General features: G+C 45.2%; 6 protein-coding genes across 6 annotated transcripts; 3 read left to right on the forward strand and 3 right to left on the reverse strand.

Annotated features, from left to right (window-relative positions):
- Window positions 1-429: 429 nt before the first annotated feature.
- N7496_008528 (MFS general substrate transporter) lies at window positions 430-2,391 on the forward strand (the record flags this gene model as incomplete). The annotated part of the gene is made up of 8 exons (XM_056701447.1): window positions 430-585; window positions 649-673; window positions 766-946; window positions 1,009-1,033; window positions 1,099-1,238; window positions 1,306-1,660; window positions 1,726-1,965; window positions 2,035-2,391. 8 exons carry the CDS (start codon window positions 430-432, stop codon window positions 2,389-2,391), a joined length of 1,479 nt encoding a protein of 492 aa, XP_056553510.1.
- Window positions 2,392-2,709: 318 nt separating this feature from the next.
- Window positions 2,710-3,150, reverse strand: N7496_008529 (transcriptional regulator family TF; the record flags this gene model as incomplete). Its single annotated transcript, XM_056701448.1, has 1 exon — window positions 2,710-3,150. One exon carries the CDS (start codon window positions 3,148-3,150, stop codon window positions 2,710-2,712), a length of 441 nt encoding a protein of 146 aa, XP_056553511.1.
- Window positions 3,151-9,240: 6,090 nt separating this feature from the next.
- Window positions 9,241-9,633, reverse strand: N7496_008530 (uncharacterized protein; the record flags this gene model as incomplete). The annotated part of the gene is made up of 1 exon (XM_056701449.1): window positions 9,241-9,633. One exon carries the CDS (start codon window positions 9,631-9,633, stop codon window positions 9,241-9,243), a length of 393 nt encoding a protein of 130 aa, XP_056553512.1.
- Window positions 9,634-10,913: 1,280 nt separating this feature from the next.
- On the forward strand, window positions 10,914-11,804 carry N7496_008531 (RTA1 domain-containing protein; the record flags this gene model as incomplete). The annotated part of the gene is made up of 2 exons (XM_056701450.1): window positions 10,914-11,073; window positions 11,137-11,804. 2 exons carry the CDS (start codon window positions 10,914-10,916, stop codon window positions 11,802-11,804), a joined length of 828 nt encoding a protein of 275 aa, XP_056553513.1.
- A 3,412-nt stretch (window positions 11,805-15,216) lies between these two features.
- On the reverse strand, window positions 15,217-17,520 carry N7496_008532 (CheY-like superfamily; the record flags this gene model as incomplete). Its single annotated transcript, XM_056701451.1, has 1 exon — window positions 15,217-17,520. The coding sequence occupies one exon, from the start codon at window positions 17,518-17,520 to the stop codon at window positions 15,217-15,219; it is 2,304 nt and encodes a 767-aa protein (XP_056553514.1).
- Window positions 17,521-21,835: 4,315 nt separating this feature from the next.
- Window positions 21,836-22,279, forward strand: N7496_008533 (CVNH domain-containing protein; the record flags this gene model as incomplete). Its single annotated transcript, XM_056701452.1, has 3 exons — window positions 21,836-21,973; window positions 22,031-22,218; window positions 22,273-22,279. 3 exons carry the CDS (start codon window positions 21,836-21,838, stop codon window positions 22,277-22,279), a joined length of 333 nt encoding a protein of 110 aa, XP_056553515.1.
- Between the last annotated feature and the right edge of the window lie 232 nt (window positions 22,280-22,511).

Here is a 22,511-nt window from a genome sequence, read left to right on the forward strand (position 1 = left end):
TTGCCGCATATCAATCAACCCTGGTCAAGGCGTCAGCGGCCTTGGCATCCCTGTGGAGAATCGCTTCGGCCGAAACTGATTTGAGGCTGCGGGTACGAGTACCCGCAGCCTTATGCCACAATCTCGCATAGAGCCGATTCTATCCATGTTTGACTAGTCATCGGGAAATCGAACCAGCAGAGTTCTATGATTTTAACCATAATTGGCCCAGATAACTTATCTTCGTAGAACTGTCGCCCCACGCACCTACCGGGCCGGGGTTCTCCAATTGGGATCATACTAAACGCGGGGTCCGGGGAGACACGCTATATCTTGTCAAAGTAAATAAATATAAGGCGTTAAACATACCCATGTCCCTCGAACTTGTTGATACCTCAAATATATTGAACTTTTTGAATTCAAGGGTACTATTGAACTCGTCAACGAGCCATGTCAACCCAAGCGAAAACCGAATTCACAGATATGGAATCAAAGAGGGATGATGAGTCAAAAGCTGGTCCCCAATCAGGGACGCTAACAGTCTTGATTGATCCCGAGGATGAACGTCGCGTGAGAAGGAAGATTGATTGCGTAGTTCTGCCCCTGGTCAGTGAATCTACATTGTACATGGTGTTATAAGTGACGTTATGCTAATAAGGGGATTCTCAGATGTGTCTTGTCTTCTTTGCTCAATGTAAGTAACTTTACGCCTCGGTCTCAAATTTACAAGAATGAGAACCCAAAGCTCTTTCCTGGGGAGAAATTTGCTGATATCCCATATTTTAGACCTCGACAAACAGAGCCTTAGCTACGCTAGTGTATTTGGGATGATAGAAGAGCTACATCTTCACGGAACTCAGTACTCTTGGTTGGGGTCTATTTTTTACGTGGGGCAACTGGTGGCAGAGTTCCCGGCTATGTATCTGATGAGCCGCCTGCCTCTTGTGAGATTTGTTGCTGTGATAGTGTAAGTGTAAGCCTGGAAGTTTCCTTCGAAGCATTGGCAACCAAAAAACTGACTGTGTCCAGGATCCTATGGGGTGGCATCTGCATGGTGAGATCCCTAGGTAGACCCAAATTTACACGCACTCTAGGACTGATGGAATATGAACTGAATAGTGTCTGGCAGCTGCAACGACCTTCCGTTCCTTCATGGGTGTTCGATTTGCCTTAGGATTGGCTGAAGGCGCCGTCTCACCTGCCTTTGTGACTCTCACCAGTATTTGGTATAAGAAGAAGGAGCATCCATTGCGTATTGGGTAGGAAATCTCACCTGGACCCCAATCTTGACCTTCCCTTATCCGACTAACAACTCTGGGAATCTAGTTTATGGATCAGCTGTAATGGACTCGCTCAGATTATCGGCGCCTTGATGATGTATGGTCTCGGTCACCAGAATATGGCCATTGACCAATGGAAGGCTATGTTTATCATCTGTGGTGCTCTGACAGCTTTTATTGGCATTCTATTTTTCTTCTTAATGCCAGCTGGTCCCGAAACAGCGTGGTTTCTCAACGCGCAGGAGCGACTGATAGCAACACGGAGAATGCAAACAGAAACTGAAGGGGGTGACCGGACAGATTTCTCCATTCCACAATTGAAAGAAGCAGCTAAGGATATTAGGGCATATCTAAGCTTCCTTTTTGGTGTTTTCATGACACTACCTGCGCCAGTTATTGCGGTAAGTGTGCAGTTCCTCCAATGGATCTGGAACGCATGCAATTGCTGATAGTATTTGGACGGCAGTTTGCTTCACTTATTATTTACTTCCTAGGATACTCTAATTTTGAGACTATGCTGTACACGTCACCCGCAGGTGCAGTTCAGATTCTCTTCATATGGGTCGGGATTTTTCTCTGCTATTTATGGCCGAATCATCGGTGTGCCATTACAATTGGCCTCACAATAATTCCACTCACTGGAATCATTTTGCTTTTTGTGCTTCCCTTGTCAGCAGGTTGGGGCATGATTGTTGCGTCATGGTTGGTATGTTAAATAACGTGACTTGAAGCTTCCTGCTAGAGTTGGCTAACCCCATCATTTCCCATTTCATAGGCCTCTGTCATCTCAAATATCTTTTCAATTCTGCTCAGTTTGAACGCGTCCAATACTCGTGGAAACACAAAGAAAGCTATCGTCAATGGCCTATTTTTCGTTGGTTACGCTGTTGGTGCCATTTGTGGACCATTGCTCTGGAACACTGAAAATGCGCCCAGGTACCGCAGTGGCCTTATCTTGGCTCTTGTTAGCTGGATTATGTTTATTCCAACAGTGGGAGTATATTGGGGTTCGTGTGTTTACGAGAACAAGCGTCGATATACAGTCGAGGTGGATATCGGCGAACATATGGCGGATGTAGCTGGAAAGGATTTGACTGACAAACAAGATAAGCGTTTCCGATACACTCTTTGATCTGTTTCGCTACGCATTGAGCATTTTCGAAGGATCGAATGAATGAGGATTATGAAATACGGAGACGAAGGTCAATTAGCCGAGTTCAAGGAGATGAAAAGCAAATCGAAATTTCTCAGACTCGGCTGGATTTCTGTTTAGGGATGAAGTGCGTGCATCGAGATTGGGCCAGCCTAGGGGACAGACATTCTATACTTAAACAATCGAAATAGAAATAATTTTGAATATGAAAGTCAATGGAGAAGTTATAAAAGAAGACTGAAAATGTGAAAATGGGGGTGTTGTCGAATGTGGCCCATTCGCTGCGATTCCTGGTCACTAGGGACCCACGTTGTCCCAATTCGATACCTGGCTCGAGTAAAGACAGTCGAATCCAAGTAGATGCAATTCTGTAAATGAAAAATTCTCAAGGGCAGTCTCTATGGCATCAAAGAAGGCCATCCTTGGGATTTCTTGACCCACTTGATGATGCGAGAGGTCCACGTCTTCAGGATCAGCCTCTGGATGTGATTCCAAAAGGATGGAATCAGGCGGGCGGAGAGGCTGCATTGACGATTGCGTGACAGTTTCTTGGCTTTCTGTTGAGTCTCCAAACTCTTGTGAGTCTGAGACCCTCGCTGAGGAGGCGGTTCCATGGTCTCGGCGGTACATTGATGCCAAAGCCTTATTGACAACCACCTGGAAGTCGTTGATATATTTGAGGCTATTTTTTGCAAAGTCACTGCCAGTGGCCATGTATCGCAAAGCATCCATTGCCATTCTGACTTTTGAGTATGATGTCAGACGTGGGTCCAGGATACTTTCCAGGAGAACGACAACGGCTGCGGAACTGCAGGTATGGAAATCAGTGTGAGAGAATTGACCCAGTTGCCCACGAGTTCTAAGCAGATCGATGAGGTCAATTATTTGCGCAGCATGTTTAACGCAAGAATCTGATAGTTCATGGCATTCCTTACTGGTCGCGTCGTCGACTTTGCTGGACTGTGTCTTGCTAAGAAAGCTTCGTACCCTACCGATCAAGGCAGCACGACCGATAAAGATCCATATCATAGAGTAGTGAAGCTGTAAATGGACATTTAGTCGCAAAGAGGGACCATTGAGAGTTTTCAATTGAGCTGGTAAGGCCTCCTTCCAAGATAAAAGTTGATTTCGGATATCTCTCGAACTGTTGTCCAAGGTCCTGTTGAAAGAGTTAGTAGGCCACTTTCTTGATGGAGGGCTGCCTTGATCGGAATCCCGAACTGCTTCTAACCTTGAGCAAATTGTCTGGTTGAGTAATAGAGTCAATTTTGTGTATGCCAGCAGTCTTTCCGCTCTGAACGAAAATGGGGTATCCAGGTCAGGCCTTCTCTGGGGAAAAGGACAGTCGATGTCGTTGCTATGAAGCGTCTCGGGGTAGCCAAGGGAGAGAGCAACCCGTCTAGAATTGTCAATAAGAAAAAGCCCGGAACCAAGGATTAGACAATTATTTATACCTTTCAATGCTATACGTCGTCCAGAAAATACGATTGCGAATTTCTGAAAGTGTCGGGGATAGATCCGACCTTGCAGACTTTCGATGAAGGCCGAGGCAGATGGCGATGCGTAATGAAAGACCGAGATAGGTGTAGCAAGTGTTGGTGTTATGAATTGGCAAAACATACAACGAAATTAGTAGACAGCTCAGCAGGCCTTCCAAGGATGGGGAGGCTATAATGTGAGGCACAAGAGTCTGCGCATGCTGGAAATACCTCGTCCCTGGAATTCCTGTCTGAGACGCAGTCATGTTTTCTGAATGATTTTGATGATCAGCCTGGTAGAGATGAACAAACTGACTTCCCATGGCGAAAACAGCCAAGGCCAAACAGATGAATTTGGGACTGGTGACACTCAATGAGAGCCCGCTATCATATAATCGGAATAGCTGATCTCTGAATGAGGGTTCGTCGAAATAGTACCAGTTGGCCTCAGCATAAAAGAAGAAAGCTGAAATAAGAGCTTCGCACGCAGTTCGAGAAGGAAAGTCTTTCAATATTCGTCCTACGAGGACGTTCTCATCTCCGTAAGATGGTTCATTTGTTGGGTAAAAGGAAGTCTGGTTGAGTGAAAGGATTCGCGGTTAGGAAAAGGCTATCAGAACAAAACTCATTGCCATATAACAACGTACAGCATCATCTCTGAATTCCGGCTTCATAGATTGGGAAACTGCTGCAGTGGCATACGCGAGAAAATCTCGATGTGCCAACATATCATCACCTCCAGCTAGAATGTCAGTTAGATGAAATGCAAATCTTCGAGTCAATTCTCTCCATACTTGGTTTTTGCGCTTCCTCTTTGGGATGAGAGTTTTCGGATGTGGATGTAGACTCATGAGGCGACAGGTGTCTGGCAGTTTGGCAAAACGCACAGCCCTTCTTTGAAGTCCCCTCCTCCCCAGATATTCGGCCCGAGTCCATAAGTATCTCCAGGAGAAAAGAAGAATGGTGTGATTTCAGACCAATCTCTGGATACAACATATTAAAGCGTGCCACAACATCCTCGTGGTCAATGCTAGTCTGGCTGCGAGGATTTAGATCGTATTACAATGAAGGAAATAGGTGGTATCCTGTACTTACTGAGACGCCGATGAATAAGGCCTATCCCTCTCTTCCTCGAAGATGCAAGTCAGGTTGCTGTTTCTACAGTTCCGACAATTGTCCGTAGAACCCACTATGCACCGTCGCTTGCGTAGACGGCAAGAGGTGCAGGCTTTGGCAGCTCGTTTGCGTTGATCTAAAGGAACTTTTGCGCGTTGACGCTTGGCAGAGCGCTGCTGCACAGATTCAGACATGTCTGCCGATGCCCACCATTGTACCATCTGGATTGGGGGGTCGTGATCGTAGATTCATAGGTGGTGAGTCAATGAAGCCGAGGCTCTGTGAGGCGGGTCTCTTGGGAACCAACCGGTCGGAAAGACGTCTACCCTTCTCCACTCTGTTTGTAGTGTTGATTGGTCACTTCTGACCACCACCGCCAGAGATGATTGTTGCCCATTTTTGATGCGTCTCTTTCACGGTGTTGGAACAGAGATGAATAAGCCATGTAGGTGCACCAATAGGAATCACAATGAGTCTGAATTACTAACGAGCCCCTTTCTGGCAATTTAGGTGGGCATAAACATGACTAATCTAGACGGTTTTATAGTTATCTCCGTTCTCCGAGTATCCACCAATCCTGGTGCTGCAACACACGGCCCATGCGAGTCATATACTAAAGGGCGAAACATTTGAAAATACGGCTGATCTTGAACACCTCAAGGCGCTAAGACTATACGCACCATATAAAATGCTCCTCGAAACTGGTGCAACCTTACCATTGTCTCGGCAGCTCAGGACACAAGTCAAAATCCAATGGAAGAGAATTTTATGGAACTTACGAGGCGGCCTCCCTCACCAAGTGCCGACACGAGCTTCAATCCTATGCGGATTTGATCAATCTCCTCCTGAGCACCTTCATATACTCAGGTCCATTTCTGCCCCTCTAGTAGAAATAGTCGGCTATTTTAACCTAATTTAAGGATAACGGGCCTTGGCACCTGTCAACACTGCCTCCACGACGCACTACAAGAGTCCAAGCTACCTATCCTCAGTAAAGGCGCGGACACTAGTGCCTGACAAGGTCAAGGTGTTTTATATAGAGGGAAAGCAATAATTTCCCAGATAATTTCACCTCGATTCTCATCCAGCCCACCATGTTGCTCTACAAGTGCAACTCTTGTAATGAATCCATCCAGGTTTCCAAAGCACGCCTAGCATACACTACTTACGCACCACCTATGACCCTCTATGCTAACTGCTATGTCGTCCAGGAATATCCCCAGCAACATCAGAATGGTGCCCCTTATTTTTTGTTATTATACCCGCACAGCGGCTATCTAACTGTCCCGCCCCCTCCCCGGTACGAAACTAGGCCGCTGCACGACGAAGACCGGGATCCGCATCGTATACCGAAATGCTACCTAGGAAGCCCCTTCGCCCGACCGTGCTAGCAATAAAGGATAAGCCTAATACTACCACGATAGTATCGGGATAAAGCCTATTATAAACGTTAACTCTAGATCTATAGTAGTATAATATAAAGTAGGTACCTAAATAGCGATAGCGGGAGTAGCCTCTACTACAGCTATGGAATTTATAGGATTAATAGTCGCCGCCGCTACTCCTATAACGTCCTTAGCGAGAATAGGAATAGCCTCCACGGTCCTAGTAGCGATAGGAATAATATTAATATTTATCGAACTTTAGAGGGCGGTGACCATAAAGTCGTGGTGATACACAAGAAGATAGTATATGCATAAAGAGATAGGACTTAATACTAAGTATAAAGGTCTTACGTTCTTATACAAGAACCAAGATTGTGGAAGAGTATCGCTGATCAGGAAGAGAGATCAAAAAGGATGATAAACTTGATTCAATTTGACTAGGAAACATGACAGTATTCATGTCGGACTTTAGGCGGTGACCATAAAGTCGTAGATCTTGAGAGTGCGTACTAGTAAAAGCACCACGGTCGCGTAGGGTTGATCGTGCGTACTAGTTAAAGCACCACAATCGTGTAGGTGAAGAATGACCGACCAAGACAGGGCGAAGTGGCAGAAGAAGTGCCGAGGATTTCTGTCCTTGATCAACAAAGATGTCAAACTTGATTCAATTTAGCTAGGAAACATGGCAGTATTTATATCTTAGAAACATGGTAAAAGATCATGAGAAAGGATAGAGTATTGGAGTGTTAGATAGTCTCCTGCCTAGGTAGGCAATTCAATGCGACATCGTTGAGGGTCAGTTTGATAGATCTTATAGAGAAGATCTAGAAGCAATGAGGGGTTCTGTAGGTGGGTCTTTCGTCACATGACCCCACAACATCCACATGTTGACACTCTATAATGAAGAGAACTAGCGACTAAACGAGAAATAGAAGCCTATAGAGAACACTGATGACTCGACCCTATTGACCTCGACTATTCGGTCGTTTGGTCATGCGTCCTCCCGTTTACACCTGCCTAGATTGCTCTGTAGGTTTGATGGTTCTTTCCAGGACCGACGCTTTGTTCTTTGTCTTGTAGACCTATTTAGGTCTTTCTCTTCTTCTTTTCCTTCTTTTTCTCTAGATCCATCTTCATCATAGTCTAGATAGATATTGATTCAGATTCCCCTTCTTTTCTGCTTCCTCTGCGTAGGTGTCGATGACACCATCAAACACTATAATAGGATTAATATACCCTCCGATTAATATCACTATCCTCCCGGTAGGATTATCTTAGTAGTCGATATATCGTCCTACTAATAATACTATATCCATCCGCCCTGGCTAGAATAAGTCAATCCTAGTTAACGGCCTACTCGATGTCGCCGTTAAGGAATATACTGAATAGTAGTAATCCCAGGTTAGCAACGAGAAATTAAGGGACAATATTAACAAAGTACGCGATGTGACCCTCGAAAATTGTTTGGACCTTATGTAGATTTATGAGGATCAAGACCCTGGTTTCTTTGTTAAGCATAGCGTGAAAGTAGATACCGCGCGGCGGTTCGTTCGTGACATCGGCCTTTGGGTGAAACGACGCGAAGAAGCGACTTGCAACAAAATTATCCCTTTAGTCTAGATACAGTAGTTTTCGAGTTCAGTTTGACCGCTTACTCTTTAGTCTTATTCCCGGAAAATAAATCCTAACCATACGACTTCCGATTAGATATTATTTTAAGCACCCTGATTTGGACCGCTTTCTATAATATAATGTATTTGTACGGGACCTTCTCACCCCCCACCTTTCCTTTCCTGACAATAAGCGAAATCCCTGAAACTTCCTGCTAAATGTTATTAGGCCATGTGACATAGCCCCAGAACTCGCCTTCAAAGCTTGTTTTCATCCGTGATATGATAGAGAGCGAATCTTTAACCACGTCTGAAATGGCTGGACAGACCATCATCTGCATCCGCAATGACCTGCGACAAGTTGGTAACATATGCGCACCTTAAATCCAAATAGAAAGGAAACGAAATGTGACAATCCTATGGATCGTTGAGAAACTCGTCGCGAACGTTAGTGCACTCCTGAAATTAACTAACCGGCAATTGACACTTCTCAGGCCACGTAAAAATAACAGCGCTTATCAGTATTAGTAAAGTTTAGTGTTGGATACAGTACAAGCCGAGGTCAACTACGATTTCGACTTTCCCTATACATACTTAGGGAGATGTGGCTGATAGAGGGCTAGCATGGTTTTATTCACGATGGCAATCGGCGCGAACATTATGATGCTGTATGACAAGGATATGTATGTATAAAATGGAAGTCTAGATCATGCATCAACTTTCTCTCTGGCCCAGTCAGTGAAACCCTTCCACTTGTGCGGTATTTCAGGTTCAGGTCGCTCTAGAACTCCGAGTATCAGTCGTTTTCCAGCCCCCTTTAGATACCACCTTTTTGAGGACAAGTGAAGAGCCAGTCCATGGTATAAGAGGAGGATGCGTGCTATTGGGTCCCCTTCCTCGATCAAGCGGATGAGTACATCATTGATTTGCATCGGCCACAATAAAGTTGCGGTCTGTGCTGGCCATTCTTGGACGCCTGCCAAGATCAAATTATATGCTTGTTGATATGCTTCTTGAGATGGGCCTTGATGCTGATGAATAGTCTTTTGGATTTCTGGAAGTCTTTGGAGAATTTCCCTAGTTCGATTGTGAGTCTCACACTTTCACGGGACGCTTGATGATGCATCATCTCATGTTCCTACCTTTGTAATATCACTGCGTGAGTATCACTGGAAATTTGTGTAAGCATGCCTATCGGAGGTATAGACGAAAAGGGAACAGAAATTCATGGTACAGATCTTACCCTTCTGAAATTGTCACCTTTTCGTGCATACCATCTCGACGTATCAATGAAATGCTATCGCCCTCTTTGGTATGGGCTATATGAGAGAAAATCACCTCACAGCCCTTAAGAATAGATCGAATTGTCATGACTTCCTGTAGCAGACTAGTGGGGTTTTCATCCTTGCGGAAAATGGGAGAAGCTTTAACCATGACGACGATCAGAGCCGAGGCAGCGAAAGCTGCTTGGAAGTCCCTGGAAGTGCTATCTAGGGTTTGCCTTAGGCCGACCGTTGCACGGGATTGGTAGGTGAGAGAAACTTTAAACCAGTACGACGACTCTTCAGCCTTCAAGGATGCCATGTGAAGAGCGGTGACGGCTAATAGTCCGTCAATAACGTATTCATGCATGGTTGCAATGTGTAGCAGCTCCGATTTCCAAAAACGTATGTCCGTCTCGTCGGCTGCTAGTGAATGAGCAGTGCTGGAGAAGGCATGATAAAATAATTGCATCTCCTGTAGTCTTGATATGGGTGGAGACCCATTTAGGTGAAAGCTATCGGATGCGAATTTTTCGCTCGCGCCGGGAAAGCATTTCGTAGGCGTCTTTTTTTGCGATTGAGGCGTGTGATAGACACAAGTCAACCCTCGTTTCACACAAAGTCCACAGAACGGTCGTTGCTCGTCACACTAATCGGTTAGCTTGAATACATCGAGGCAACGGAGATAAACTTGAGGGTCTCTTTTCACCACTCAGAGGACGAGTCAAACCTTAACATGTCGCTGCTTACACGTAGCACAACCGTGTCGAGATTTAGTGTGGGTTCGGCGGGAATTATTAAGCAAGTGCATCGTGGCTAGCTTGCAGAAGTGAAAGCATTACTAGCATCAATAGCCCGGTACAGCTAGAAGAAGAAGAAGAAGAAGAAGCAGACAGATACGAATTACGAAGTGTAACCGATCAATTGAGTAGACTATAATTGGATTTCGGGGGGGGGGAGAGCGGAAAGGCTCAAATAATGGTAGCGGTGGATCTTGGAGATCTTGCAGATTGGTGTAGAACAAAGGTAGATGTAAACCGAATAGGTAGCGTGTGCATCGAAATTTTCAAACCAACAAAGGTCACGAGGGCGGTGGGTCCAGGGAATACGATATACGTTGTGGATGATTATTCCCTCGATGATTTGTTGCATAACTCAACCATCCGCGATCCGAATACGATGTGGGTCACAAAGCTAACACTCCGCCCCACATTTTCCTCGCCTGTTCCCTTTGTCGCAGACTCTATTATAACCTGAGAACAGAGACCCTGAATCGAGAAAGGAACTTCCTTTGGAGGATCTGGGCGAGAAAATAGCTGTAGTTATCATACCCTTAGATGATGTTGAAGAGATATCTAATTCATTCTTTATCCTAACGCGTCTCGTGATAGGGAGCTGAACTGGGTGACTATTTCTGAACAAATGCACTATAGGGACCTGATAGAGATATGAGGTAAACGCTTCATGGTGGAGCTGTCTACGCTGTAATATGCAAACTAATAAATTCTAGTGGGTCCATAAAGACTTTCAGGTTCTGATAGTAATTCCTCGCTATGAGAGACTTAAATACCACCATGTGCCCTGCTTACTTGTACACTATTTTATTTCCTATGATCCTGCCTTCAACTTGGTTACCGCTCGTTATCAGATATGTCCACCGGCTCGCAAAATCTGTACGAATACTATGTACCATCCAATGTCGCAGCGATTGTCGTCGCTGTCATCTTTCTCATCCTTATTCTGTTACATGCTTGGAAGGTCATTTCGACTAGGCAGTGGTACACAGTGACAGCTATTGTCGGAGGGATTTGTGAGTCCTTCACTACAGTTCATATAATATGTAAAGTTATCTAACGGGTTTATTGTTTGATAGTCGAGATGATAGGCCTCGCCGCTCGAGCCTGGTCTCACAACAATCTATCTGCGAAGGCTCCATACATCATACAGATTATACTGATCCTTCTTGCGCCCGTTATCTTCTCTGCCGTCATTTATATGTTTCTTGGTCGTCTGATACGTGCTTCGCAACACCAGAACCTTTCCCTTATTCGGATCAACGTTATGACAAAGCTGTTTGTCTGTGGCGACATCCTATGCTTCTTCATCCAGGCTAGTGGTGCTGGGAAACTTGTAAACGCCAAAACAGCGGATGAAATATCAACAGCACAGAATACAGTTCTTGCCGGACTCATTCTACAGATTGTATTCTTCTGTGTCTTCATTTCCTGTGCTATCGTGTTCAATAAACGAGTCTTGCAAGTCCATATTGCGAGAACGGTGGACCCAAAACTGCGACTCCAGCCGATGCTTGTCTCTCTCTATCTCTGCAGTGTTCTCATAATTGTTCGAAACGTTTACCGCGTCGTGGAGTACAAGACTGGGGAAAGCGGATACCTTCAGTCGCATGAATGGCCAACATATGCCTTGGATGTTGTGCTTATGGCTGTACTGATGACGGTCTCCTTATCTTGGTATCTTGCCAACATCAAGCCTCCGTCATTGGCTTCTTACCCCCTGTATTCCAGAGATGGTAGCAGCTAAGCTTCAGGGCGGTATTTGGCACTACGATACCTTGGCCCATCTGCAACGTGGACAACTGAACCATGAGCGCCTAAGTTTTGGGCCGACTTTTGCCCGAATTCGAGCCCGAGTGATATGACGTCAACTCAAAATCGAAGACGAGTATAACATTCTTAACTCAACTATGCTGGTTCGCGCTTATGTTCCAATTGTACTTTATTATACACTTCTCAGTCGCACATTTAAAAGCTTATAGAAATGCGTCCGCTCGCTCCACGTCGTAGGAAAAGGGGATACCACGGTAGAGAGGATATTGTCAGCTGTTAGTATGATAAGGGATATCACCATTGTGAGTAGACTTTGTTAGCTATTTAATGAGGTCAATATTGTTTCAGCTTTAATTTCCACCCAATACTGGATTTCAATGTAAGTGAGACCTTCTGGGTGGGGCCTGTCCCCGCGGCAGTTTTGCCGGTATCAAGCTTCAGTCTTCCGTTGACATGGAGCGTAAGGGAGTGAGTGGCTTGAGTAACTTCGACCTACCATCGATTCTATTGGTGCACCCACATTTTTCCGTCAATGTAAGGAATTTACTCGGGCCGACGTTAAACCCGGCATGAGTCAGCTCATCACATGCCTACTCCACCGTCCTACATGGCGAATCATCGTCACCAATCCTCTCTAGAGGGTGTTCTAGATTTCGCAATACACTTATCATTAACACTACAACAGCATGAGTCGGCAAGAGACCTAGTGATCAGACTTGTACGGCATTATGGCCTCGAGAAGACCGTTCGGAAGGGCTATCGGCCTGCGGCACTCATCCAGGCTACTCTCGAGCACGTTACATTGTCGCATACCTTTATGACTTTTTTCCTCTCATACATCTATGAGAACCTGTGTTCGGATGAAGGAAATGCTGTTGATTTCAACATTACACACGCCCTGGTATTTTTGAGGGATTTTCTTCATGGAACCAGAACGGAATAAAGGTTGTCCTTGGAATCAATTCTCCGCCACGTCCTTGATTCACAGGAGAACATCGTCTCTTGCAGTGCCAACCCCACCTGATGAATAGAAAGCAAGCGATTGTGGCATGTCATACAGTCTTGCTTATAGTGTCGCTGAAGTCAAAGAAGAAGCTAAGGACAAGACCGTCATTTTTCATCGTGAGACATCAAGCACAATCGCACTGAGTGCCGTCTTTCTACATTTCTCGAGTATTTGTAGCATAAATTTGGCACGACCCCAAGCTCCACATGGCACTTGGAAGACTGGGCTTTCTTGAAGACACGCGCCTGTTCGCTCAGGGCGGAGCGTCCTCGCGTGGTTCGCGTTTGCTAACTGACCCGTAGGACAAAGCCATTGCCCTCGTCTCATCACTAAGAAGGCCAGATCTGATGGATCTACGGTTGAACTACCTGCGATCAAGACGTATGCCTCATCGAATATTCGGTCTCATATTTGCGGGTCTAAGTAAGAAACAAAATAGGGCCTGACCAAACTGAAGCACTTCCAGTGCCTTCTTGGTCTCATGGGCCTCCGAGGCCGGCGGGTACGCCAGAAGCTCCTAAGCATGTGGTGAAGCGGCGGTCGCCGAGGCGTACTTTGGCATCCATCGTTCTTATGAGAATAAGCGTAATTGTAGATCACGGGTCGTAAATGGCGGAGGGTCGTTCATCAGGCCAGTCGCTTCTTCTATCTCAAAGCAGATATAATCTTCGCCAAGCTCAGCAATAATCCGATCGGGTGTGCAATGTGATGAAACATATCGTCGACCCCACATGTGGTACTAAGATGGTATGGAGGTTCGTGCGCCTTATCGCTAACATCTTCGGCCCTTGGATGTACAAGGAGACGTCCCTGAAACCTCTGAAGGCGACGAATCGCCTGAGCGAACACCAAACACACCCTCAGTTAATTCTTTAGATGGCGGCGTTTCAATGAGTTCCTTTGGCATACCGGATAAATCCATGAAGATACCTAGAAGACTTGTTGGTGTGCCAATTGCTGTTCATGTGAATGACTGGAACCATGGTCCTACTGTAACACACGGTGGAGGTATAGAATCGGATGGCGCCATTGCTAGACTCTCAGCTTCTCATATCTTCAATACATATGCGTCTTGTGAAGCTGAAAGGAACCTCCAAGTCGAACTTTTTGAAGCATATCTGCAAGAACGTGCAAAATTTTCTCTATGGTTCCAAACAGAACATTGTAATTATTGTGAGATAGAGGTTTTTACTCGCGACGAGATATGGAACAGAATGGTAAGTGCTATTCTGCTAGTCACGGGGCTTATTTTGCACCTTTATGGGTGACTGAGTGTTCATGAGCACACATATCCAAAGAATTTCAGCATAGGCCCAAGATCTTATATTAACCAATATGTGGTTGAGGTCGTAGAATTTACTAGAAGAAAGAGATCTCAGGGCACTCTCGTGGGTGAGAGGAGCGGGAGCTCGGCCAATATTCGTGCCAAGGCAGGTGTACTAGGTATCTATTTGGTTGAGATTGATGTTTATCACTTTCTCTTGAAATTCTCTTATTGGTTCGCTTTACCGCATCTGATGGAGTCTCCAGCCTTTGGGCCTTCTTCATCTCCAGAACCAGCTCCAACCGGTTGAAGTTTGGACCCGATAGGTTTTGTGTGTTTCCGTTTCTTCCCTTTTGGTCGTGCAGACTTGATCTTCCTCTCTCCTGGTCGTTCGTGCAGAGGGTCTCTTTTTCCGTCGAATTGGTCTGGATTATAGACTAAGTCTCCTTCCTGTTTTGCTGATCAGTAGATTGTGTTCTAGATAGTCAATGGCTAAATAGCCATCTCCTCTGTTGATAGAAAAAAGAGACAAGACAAGTTTGACAAGTTTCTCGTTCTGCTTTTTCTCCTTGCGTAGGACTGGTTTTCTCTTCAGCAGATCAAGCATTCAGTTTGATCTGGGGAGGAAACTCTGCCTCGAAGACTTTTCATTTCTTCTCATGAATAACAGACCTGTAGGATGGTACTCTGGATGGTCGACCAATCCGCCACCACCTGAATCGCTGTTTGATCCAATTTACCTAATGAATATGCTTGTCGTATCGTGAAGACCCTTCTCAACATCAGCAGAGAACTACTTTCTTGTGAATTCGGGCAAAGAACAGACATGTTGTAGCACAGCCTACCCGTTGCCTCAGTATGGCTGGAGCGGACTTTGATTAGATTCGACCAGGAAGTTAAGGACTCTAGAACTTACTTCATCGCCCGAACGACATATATACCGCCAATTGTTGCGGAATCCTGAATCCATTGAATAACAAATGAATCTTTCAAGAGTTCGTGGAAATTTCCACCTGCTGGAATTAGGCGACGACCAGCGACCATCACCCACACGGCGCCAATGTCGCTTCTGAAAGTCGGTTAGCTCAGAACAAGCTCCCAGGAGTGAGTGAAACCCTACATTGATTGGCCTTGTAAGCTAAAAGTTTGCCATTCGACCAGGAAAAAGCCTTGTATATCAGGATTCAACTTTGAGGGGGGCTCATAGATCACATCGATACACCATGCATGTATACCCAAGTTGAATTCACTCGAAGGAATTCCAAGATCAGTAAAACCGTGTTGCTCCCTTGTGAGAGAGGCAAGATTTTGTCCTTTCTTGGTATTGGACATATCCAAAAGATCATTGATGATAAAAACTAAAGATCTGGAAGCAGGATACGACCTTTCCAAGCTTTCTTGAGTGTCCGCATCGAGAGCACCTCTTAGTGAAGTCTCAAGATCTTCGATGATTGCATTTAGCGGCGAGTGAAACATATGAGCGGGATTTTCCAGCAACACCTTGATGATATAGGAGTCTCGCAACGCTGAGTCTGTGTGGCGCCTTACTTTTATGAATTTCCCGTAAACGAGGCACAATACAGCGGCTGTATCCAAATCATCTTTCGACCACTCACGGGATTGACCCCGAATTGTCTCTCGCCATGCTGCAAAACTGTTACGGGGCTCCAAGTGGTTTGCTGTCTCCTTAAGCTTCGTGGTATAATAAGGATTGCCTCCCCATGTAATTTCCGCTTCTTGACCCTTGCGCAAGAAGACCATGAAGTCCCTGCCATCGGCGGATAAAGGCATATATAGCATTCCAGATATAGTGTTGATGCCCGGAGGATAACGTAGTCCTTGAAAGTCATTGGTGATATTGTGAGAGGCGACCACGGAGTTTAGTTCCTGTGCCGAGAGAAATGCCAAAATAGTAAGGACTTCAGGCGATTCTGTTTCTTTGCTAATAATTTTCCGTTCATCACATAAAGAGATAGCGGCGTAGTCTGCATCAAAAAGCTGCATTAAATCATCCGGGGACGTAATGATGTACCTTGATAGGTTAGTTTGGCTAGGGAGCGTACTTAATAACTCCCGAGCTTGTATCTGAGATGCGTCGGAAAGGGATTCAATTTTCCTAGAGATTATGTCGCCTACTAGACGACACATCTTGCGAATTGGAAATGCGACGCGTATACCCTTATTCCCGTATGAATGACAGGATATTAAGCCCCATAACTTATCACGAGAGGTGATGCTGATTGACATAGAGGACCGTATTTCCATGTTGGTGAGGTACTTGATATGGATAGGTGATATAGCACGAAGATATGAATGTGTCATGTCTAAGGGCATTTCCAGATCTTCCAGTGTTCGACATACTAGCCGTGATGTTTCTTGGTCACGATCATAGATGAGGCGAACTTTATTTATCATATATAGCTCACGGGCCTGTGCTGGAATATCGGATGACGGAAAGTGAAGCCCTTTATAGAAGTCAACAGTTGCTCTGGGGTCGACCAATTCAGCAACAACACGGCCATTCCACATGCCATTAAATTGATAGATCAGAACTTTGTGGAATCCCGTAATATCCTTGATGACTCCCGTAGCTGTGTTGAGCAAGGTATCAAGGTCGCTGATCGAGCCTAATTGCTCCTGAATCTGGGACAAAAGACTGAAAACCTCCACCACTGCCGCCTCATCCTTGCAATGTCGAAGACTGTGGAGCATTCGGAGTGGCTGACTGACCACTGTAGTGCTGGCACTAAATTGCTCAATAGTGGGGAGATAACCGAGAGTGCATATTGGATAGGGCGGACAAGTGGGTCCATTATCATTCAGTGGGTTGATCTTGTCATCTTTCAGCTCAAGCTCACAGATAATGAGTTCATTCCGGGCTTGTGCGATATGCGAAGCACACCAAAAGTGACGCATTTCGCCGGAGGTCGAGACAATCGCCAGTGAGAAAACCTCAGGGCCATCCACACTGAGGTTCAAAACATTGTCACGAGCAAACTTCACATGTTTCAATAGCTCCTCTGCTTGATCAATACACAGGATGTCGCAAAAGCTTTCTAGTTCGAATAAATGCGCTGCAGAATAGCCGATAAGCTCGTAGGAGTTCTCGCTGACCACACGGACCACAAGTCGGTTGGCGGCTTCTTCTTGCAGCGCGATCATCACGCCAAAGCTCTGAATGGCTCCAGGAATTTGAATCGGCTCATCCCCACAATACTGAAATGATGTCGCATCTCTTCCTGTGATCACGGCGTGGCCGTCTTCAGTCATCAAATGCTTGAATCTTGCTGTAACATAGCTGTGCGACGCGCTGGCATCATACACCTGGTAGGATGACGGCTGGAATCCAGAATCCTTCAAGAGTTGGCCGTTATTTTCCAACAGCCTTTCTTGACATACTTCGCGATACTGTGTCGACATCTTTGAGGGTGTAACTTCAATTTAACATCATGACGTTGGATGTGGCAAGTATGTGATTCAAAAAGAACAGTTTCACGAATAGCTAGTTTTAGTGCAGCTCGACAAACACTGAGAGGACCGATGCCGAGGCTTCGGCCGAAGGTCGCAGATATTCGCATGAGCTACCCCGCATCCAAGACCCACCCACATCATCACTCTCTCAAAGCCACTCAGGGGTCTCTGATTAATCGCCCCTTCAGCTGACTAACTAACTAACTACGTCAGTCAGTCAGGTCTAGGTTCAAACTTGTTATCAACGCTGCCAGAACCGCCATGCGGAACTAATAGAGCTACTCCAGGCGGAGCAGGAGATCGACCAGAGATTGCTAGAAGAAGCCAACCGATGCGCGATACTCTGGCTGGCGATCGGTTGAAGGAATGAAAAAAATCGACTAAGCAATGATAAACGACCTTACGGAGTACATGTGTTGGAAATAGACTGTGTCACATCCGCCAAGCGGATCGGCCCCACTCGTAGCTATCTAGACCTCTTCGCCCTTAGCAATTAATCCTCCTTACACTCTCGTCAATTTTCCAGTGTGCACTGTAGCCTATCTTCAACAACATGTAGGGTAAAAAGGCTAGTGAGATTCTAGTATCCCATGAAGTAACCTCGGAATGAATAGTTTCTTGACGCTTACATATCAGGTTAGTTTTTATTTTTACCAATTAGGGATACTTCGATCCTGACGACGGTCCTCAAATGGCAGGCACTGCCTAAGGGGGGAGGGACATAGTGTCAGCTCCCGCATAGCGAAATCTTTCCTTGAATCAAAACGTACAAAAGCACATTTTCAGGGCAGGGATTTAGGCCGCTAGGTGAAGAATATTTAGGGGGGTGAACTGCAGCCTATATCCGTCCGAAACCGCCTCAAGGCCGGCCACGTAAGGCGGCGAGCCGCCCAGCAGCGAACCATGGGCGCTAGGTGAGCATCGCCATAGTTTGGCTGTTGAATGTCCGTGTTCACTCGTTTTTTGCCATTCGTCGGGACATTCGTCCTGGCGGCTTTACCTTTAGACCCCTCAGGGTGCTTTCCCTGAACGCCCTCTATTCTTCATCCAATTGCCCGGAAGGCCCTTTAGCGATGACGTGGACCCTCGGCTAAATTATCCCTCTCATCCACCCTCCTCCCCGATTAAGCCTTCTATTTGCTTTTTCTTGGTGGCCTGAACTGATGTTGATCAGAACTTATCATGGAGAACAGATTCACCGTGGCCATTACAACCTTGCAACAGCTAGGTCTCGGCTTAACTAGGTTTTCTCGAAGGACGCAGTGAATATTCTGACCGAAGAAGAGGTGCAGAACGAATAGCTCACTCAAATACAAACAAACACAATTGAAGAGCTCTCCATAGCTCAATACATAACGTACTTCACCAAATAAAATTGAATTCCTTGACTAACTACCTTTTCTGTTCTCCCGGATTAGCCACTACGATGAAGGCCCTGGGCTTGACATCCGTGGAACATCAGGCCGTGGGTTCCCGCGTTGTCACCTACGACAATCTGGTAGATATTCACTTAATAGTATTTAGTCAACTATGAATTGCAGACGCTCTGCTTTTCGGGTGCTCGTCCCGCCCCTGCGTATGGAATTCTGGCTGTGGCTGTAATACTGTCATGGCATACTTTCGCCGCACATAACCGCCTATTAAATAATTAGTGCTTCTAACTATGTCCGTGGAAAATGAACCAATGTAGTGCTATCACACCTAATGAATAAAGTTTAGACACGTGTGAATTCTGCCTAGGTACATGACAAAGGGATCTGCATTACTTTTGCGGTTGGCGATTTGTATTTTATGGTAAGCCTCCGTCCCCTCTCCTCTCTCTTGTAACTACCCTAGAGCGTGGCATCCTGTGTTTTTGATTCTAAGCCCTCAATTTAACCACTGTCTACAGTACTTTCACCACTCCTATTAGGATGTAAGACCTAGACGTGATTAGTGGTATCTCGGCCATCCTTTCCCTCCTCAATGCCTGAATAAAGACCTACCATAGTGCTCAGAATGTCGTCAAGTTATCAGCAACATTCGAAGTTGTTAAACGCCAGCTCCTAATCCTTCTCCATACTTTTGAGACGTGCAGAAACCCTCTAGAATCGAGAAAATACACAATACCCGAAGAAGCTGCGACGCCTTAGAGAAGAAAATTGACGCCTATGATGCAAAGGCTTGAAACTTGAAAGAGTCATCTTTGAGAAGATTATACCCGGTGATATCAATACGTGAGAGAAACGATATTTGAAGGTCCTACGCAGGCTGAGCAAAGGAAACAACGTCGAAGAACTCATGAGACCAATTGCCAAAGACGTCTAACTCACTACCAATCATACGGCGGTCCAGTCTGTGAATCCCGCAACAAAACCTTGAACTTGAAAATATTATTATAGACATGAATTCAGTGGATTATTCAGTATTCGATGGAGAGAATTCAGACATGACTTTTTTGAACACCGGAAGTAACCAAGACTAGCCTGATTAAACGCGTAGCACTAAGGGCGAGAGACTGTATATACCTTGAAAAAGGTCCGCTATCTCGCGATATATATGAACGCAAGTTCTTAGCGACGGGAGAAATTCTATAATCTTAACTATAAAGTCGGCTGAGGCTGCGCGAAGAAAGGGTAGAATATGTGATTTGTAATAATTTGACCACCAGGTTTAAACGCTTGGTTGCACCAGTCACTTGGACGGTCTCTCTTTCCGAACACTGTCAATCATATGGAGCATTCCCCGCATTTTAAGACTACAGAACTACATGTAATATACGCAATTAACGTATAAATCTACATAGCATAGTATATATTAAGGTTATCTGTGCTACTTGGCGGGCTTTGGGTTCGGGCTTGCTCGGCGACCTGATTTTTTGGCGAGGTCGAGAGTCTAGAGCATTGATTCTAGATTCGTTCTTTAGATGTGGCGTGTACAAAACTAATGACGTGAATGAAGTTATCAGATGTCGTGAACAAATCACGAGTGGATAAACTCCTGATGTGAATTTGCATATTCTTTAGCAGTTTAAATAACTAAGGGTAAATTCATACCGCCATATGATGTAAAGAGTATCAATACCAGAACTCCGCCAAGGGACATGTATGTCTTGCGCGAAGCCATTAGAGCAGTGAGGCCTAGATGCCACGCACTCGGTTGTTCTCAGCTGTGAAAGCAGCCCTGATAGGGTTCATACAACACGACGACTCTCAAGCTCGAAACGAACCTTGTGTTCTGTATAATGATTTGGATCCCTTAGCATTGCGATGTTCGTACCGTAAACCTTAGCCAAGTAAGGAGTATTTCGACCTGGCTAATTTCTTCAATCCACACTCAGTCATCCGAGGATCGTTCCGCTTAAGCCTACCTTTGATTTCTCTCTTTTTAAGATATTTTTTTCCATTTCATATTTTCTACCAATCTCTATTCGCACTTGTCTAGTTCTTGGCATGGTCCTATTCAGCCCGTAGCTGCTAGCTAAAAGTACGACGGAGACAACTTATACGATCTGCGCTCTAGGTTTCCAGACATCATGACATCAGTAAGGACAAAGATAAAGCAGGAGCATATTCGCACCATCAACTTAAGAACTCATTCGCCGGTCTTTTGAGCCAGTCGTAATTTCTTGGCATTCTTGATGAGAACCGAGAATTAGAAGAAATTGCCAAGAACTTCTAGATCGTGATGCAAACGGATAACAACATACGCAATAGTGTCTGCTGATCCGTGACTTCACGAGTGGCTCATCCTAAAGAGGAAGGTATGGTTCGGGGCTGGCCGAGACTCGGGAACACTATCACGTAAATTGACAGCCGCATATACATGTCTAATTTTGTTTGCTTAGAGCGCCACGCTATATCATCTGGGTTGGAACAATTGACCATTGAATGGGTCATTTGTGTCATCTACTCGGTAGCCGAGTGGTTCGAAGAACATCTAGACTATCGACTCCTCACTTCCGACATGGCTAGACCAGCTCTAATCTAATGTGCAATTTAATCCTTGATATTATCTCAAATAGTATCTCTGGAAGTGTAAAAACAGCCATAAGCTTTCCCGTATATCTAAATCCACGGTTGAGTATTGCATCACATTAGTAAAGATTAGAAACGCATTTTCAAATATTGTCATTAATTATTGCATGAACCCCGCATGAATTCATCTATAAATTCTACGTAGATCATCGAAGAAGGTCATGAACGATTCAATTTAACTATATTGATCGGATACGAGGACACTCCAGTTCTGACAGTATCTCAATTCACGGGTCAGATCTTTCAACATGAACGGAACTAAGAATCTTGGCATTCGCTCTGATGGTGCAGACACCTACCTATATGGCGAATGCAGATTCAACGAGGACCCGTGGGCCTACAGAAGAAGCGAAATACGTCTGGATGATTTTCTTGGGGACGAACATGTAGGTGTTTTGTATACGCTCATATATAAGAACAGATACCAATTAATATGACACCAGGGCTTTTTCAAATGGGGTGGGCATGATTTCACTGAGAAAGCAGTGGGTGTGAGGTTTGGTATTGAAGGCCAACAGCATGTGCCTGTGCTACACGCTTATCTCCGTGGAGATTTTGGGGATGATTATGCTGAAAGAGATGTGAATCTGGCCGAGCATATCTACAACTACGGGGGCAATCTACAGTATCGGTGAGTGCCTTTTGTAATTCACTTCCTCTTAATTAGATAACTAACAAAATATAGCCCCTAGTTTCTAAATCTACAGACAGAAGCGTGCGAGAGGAAGATGAAACGGGTTCCAAGTTGATTTTGCAGTGTATTGAACGAAAAATTTTGGATTTCACTTTCTTTCCTTTATGTTCGATTACGGAAATTGACTAAATAATCCAGAGCCCAGGAAACAAGTGCAATGACAATGCGAAGCAGTGTTAGTTCGATGTTCAAGCGGACTTTTGGTTACATTGAACCATTTAGGCACATTT

The sequence above is a fragment of the Penicillium cataractarum genome (assembly GCF_028827025.1).
Source record: "Penicillium cataractarum strain IBT 29864 chromosome Unknown utg000007l, whole genome shotgun sequence".
NCBI classification, from domain to species: domain Eukaryota; kingdom Fungi; phylum Ascomycota; class Eurotiomycetes; order Eurotiales; family Aspergillaceae; genus Penicillium; species Penicillium cataractarum.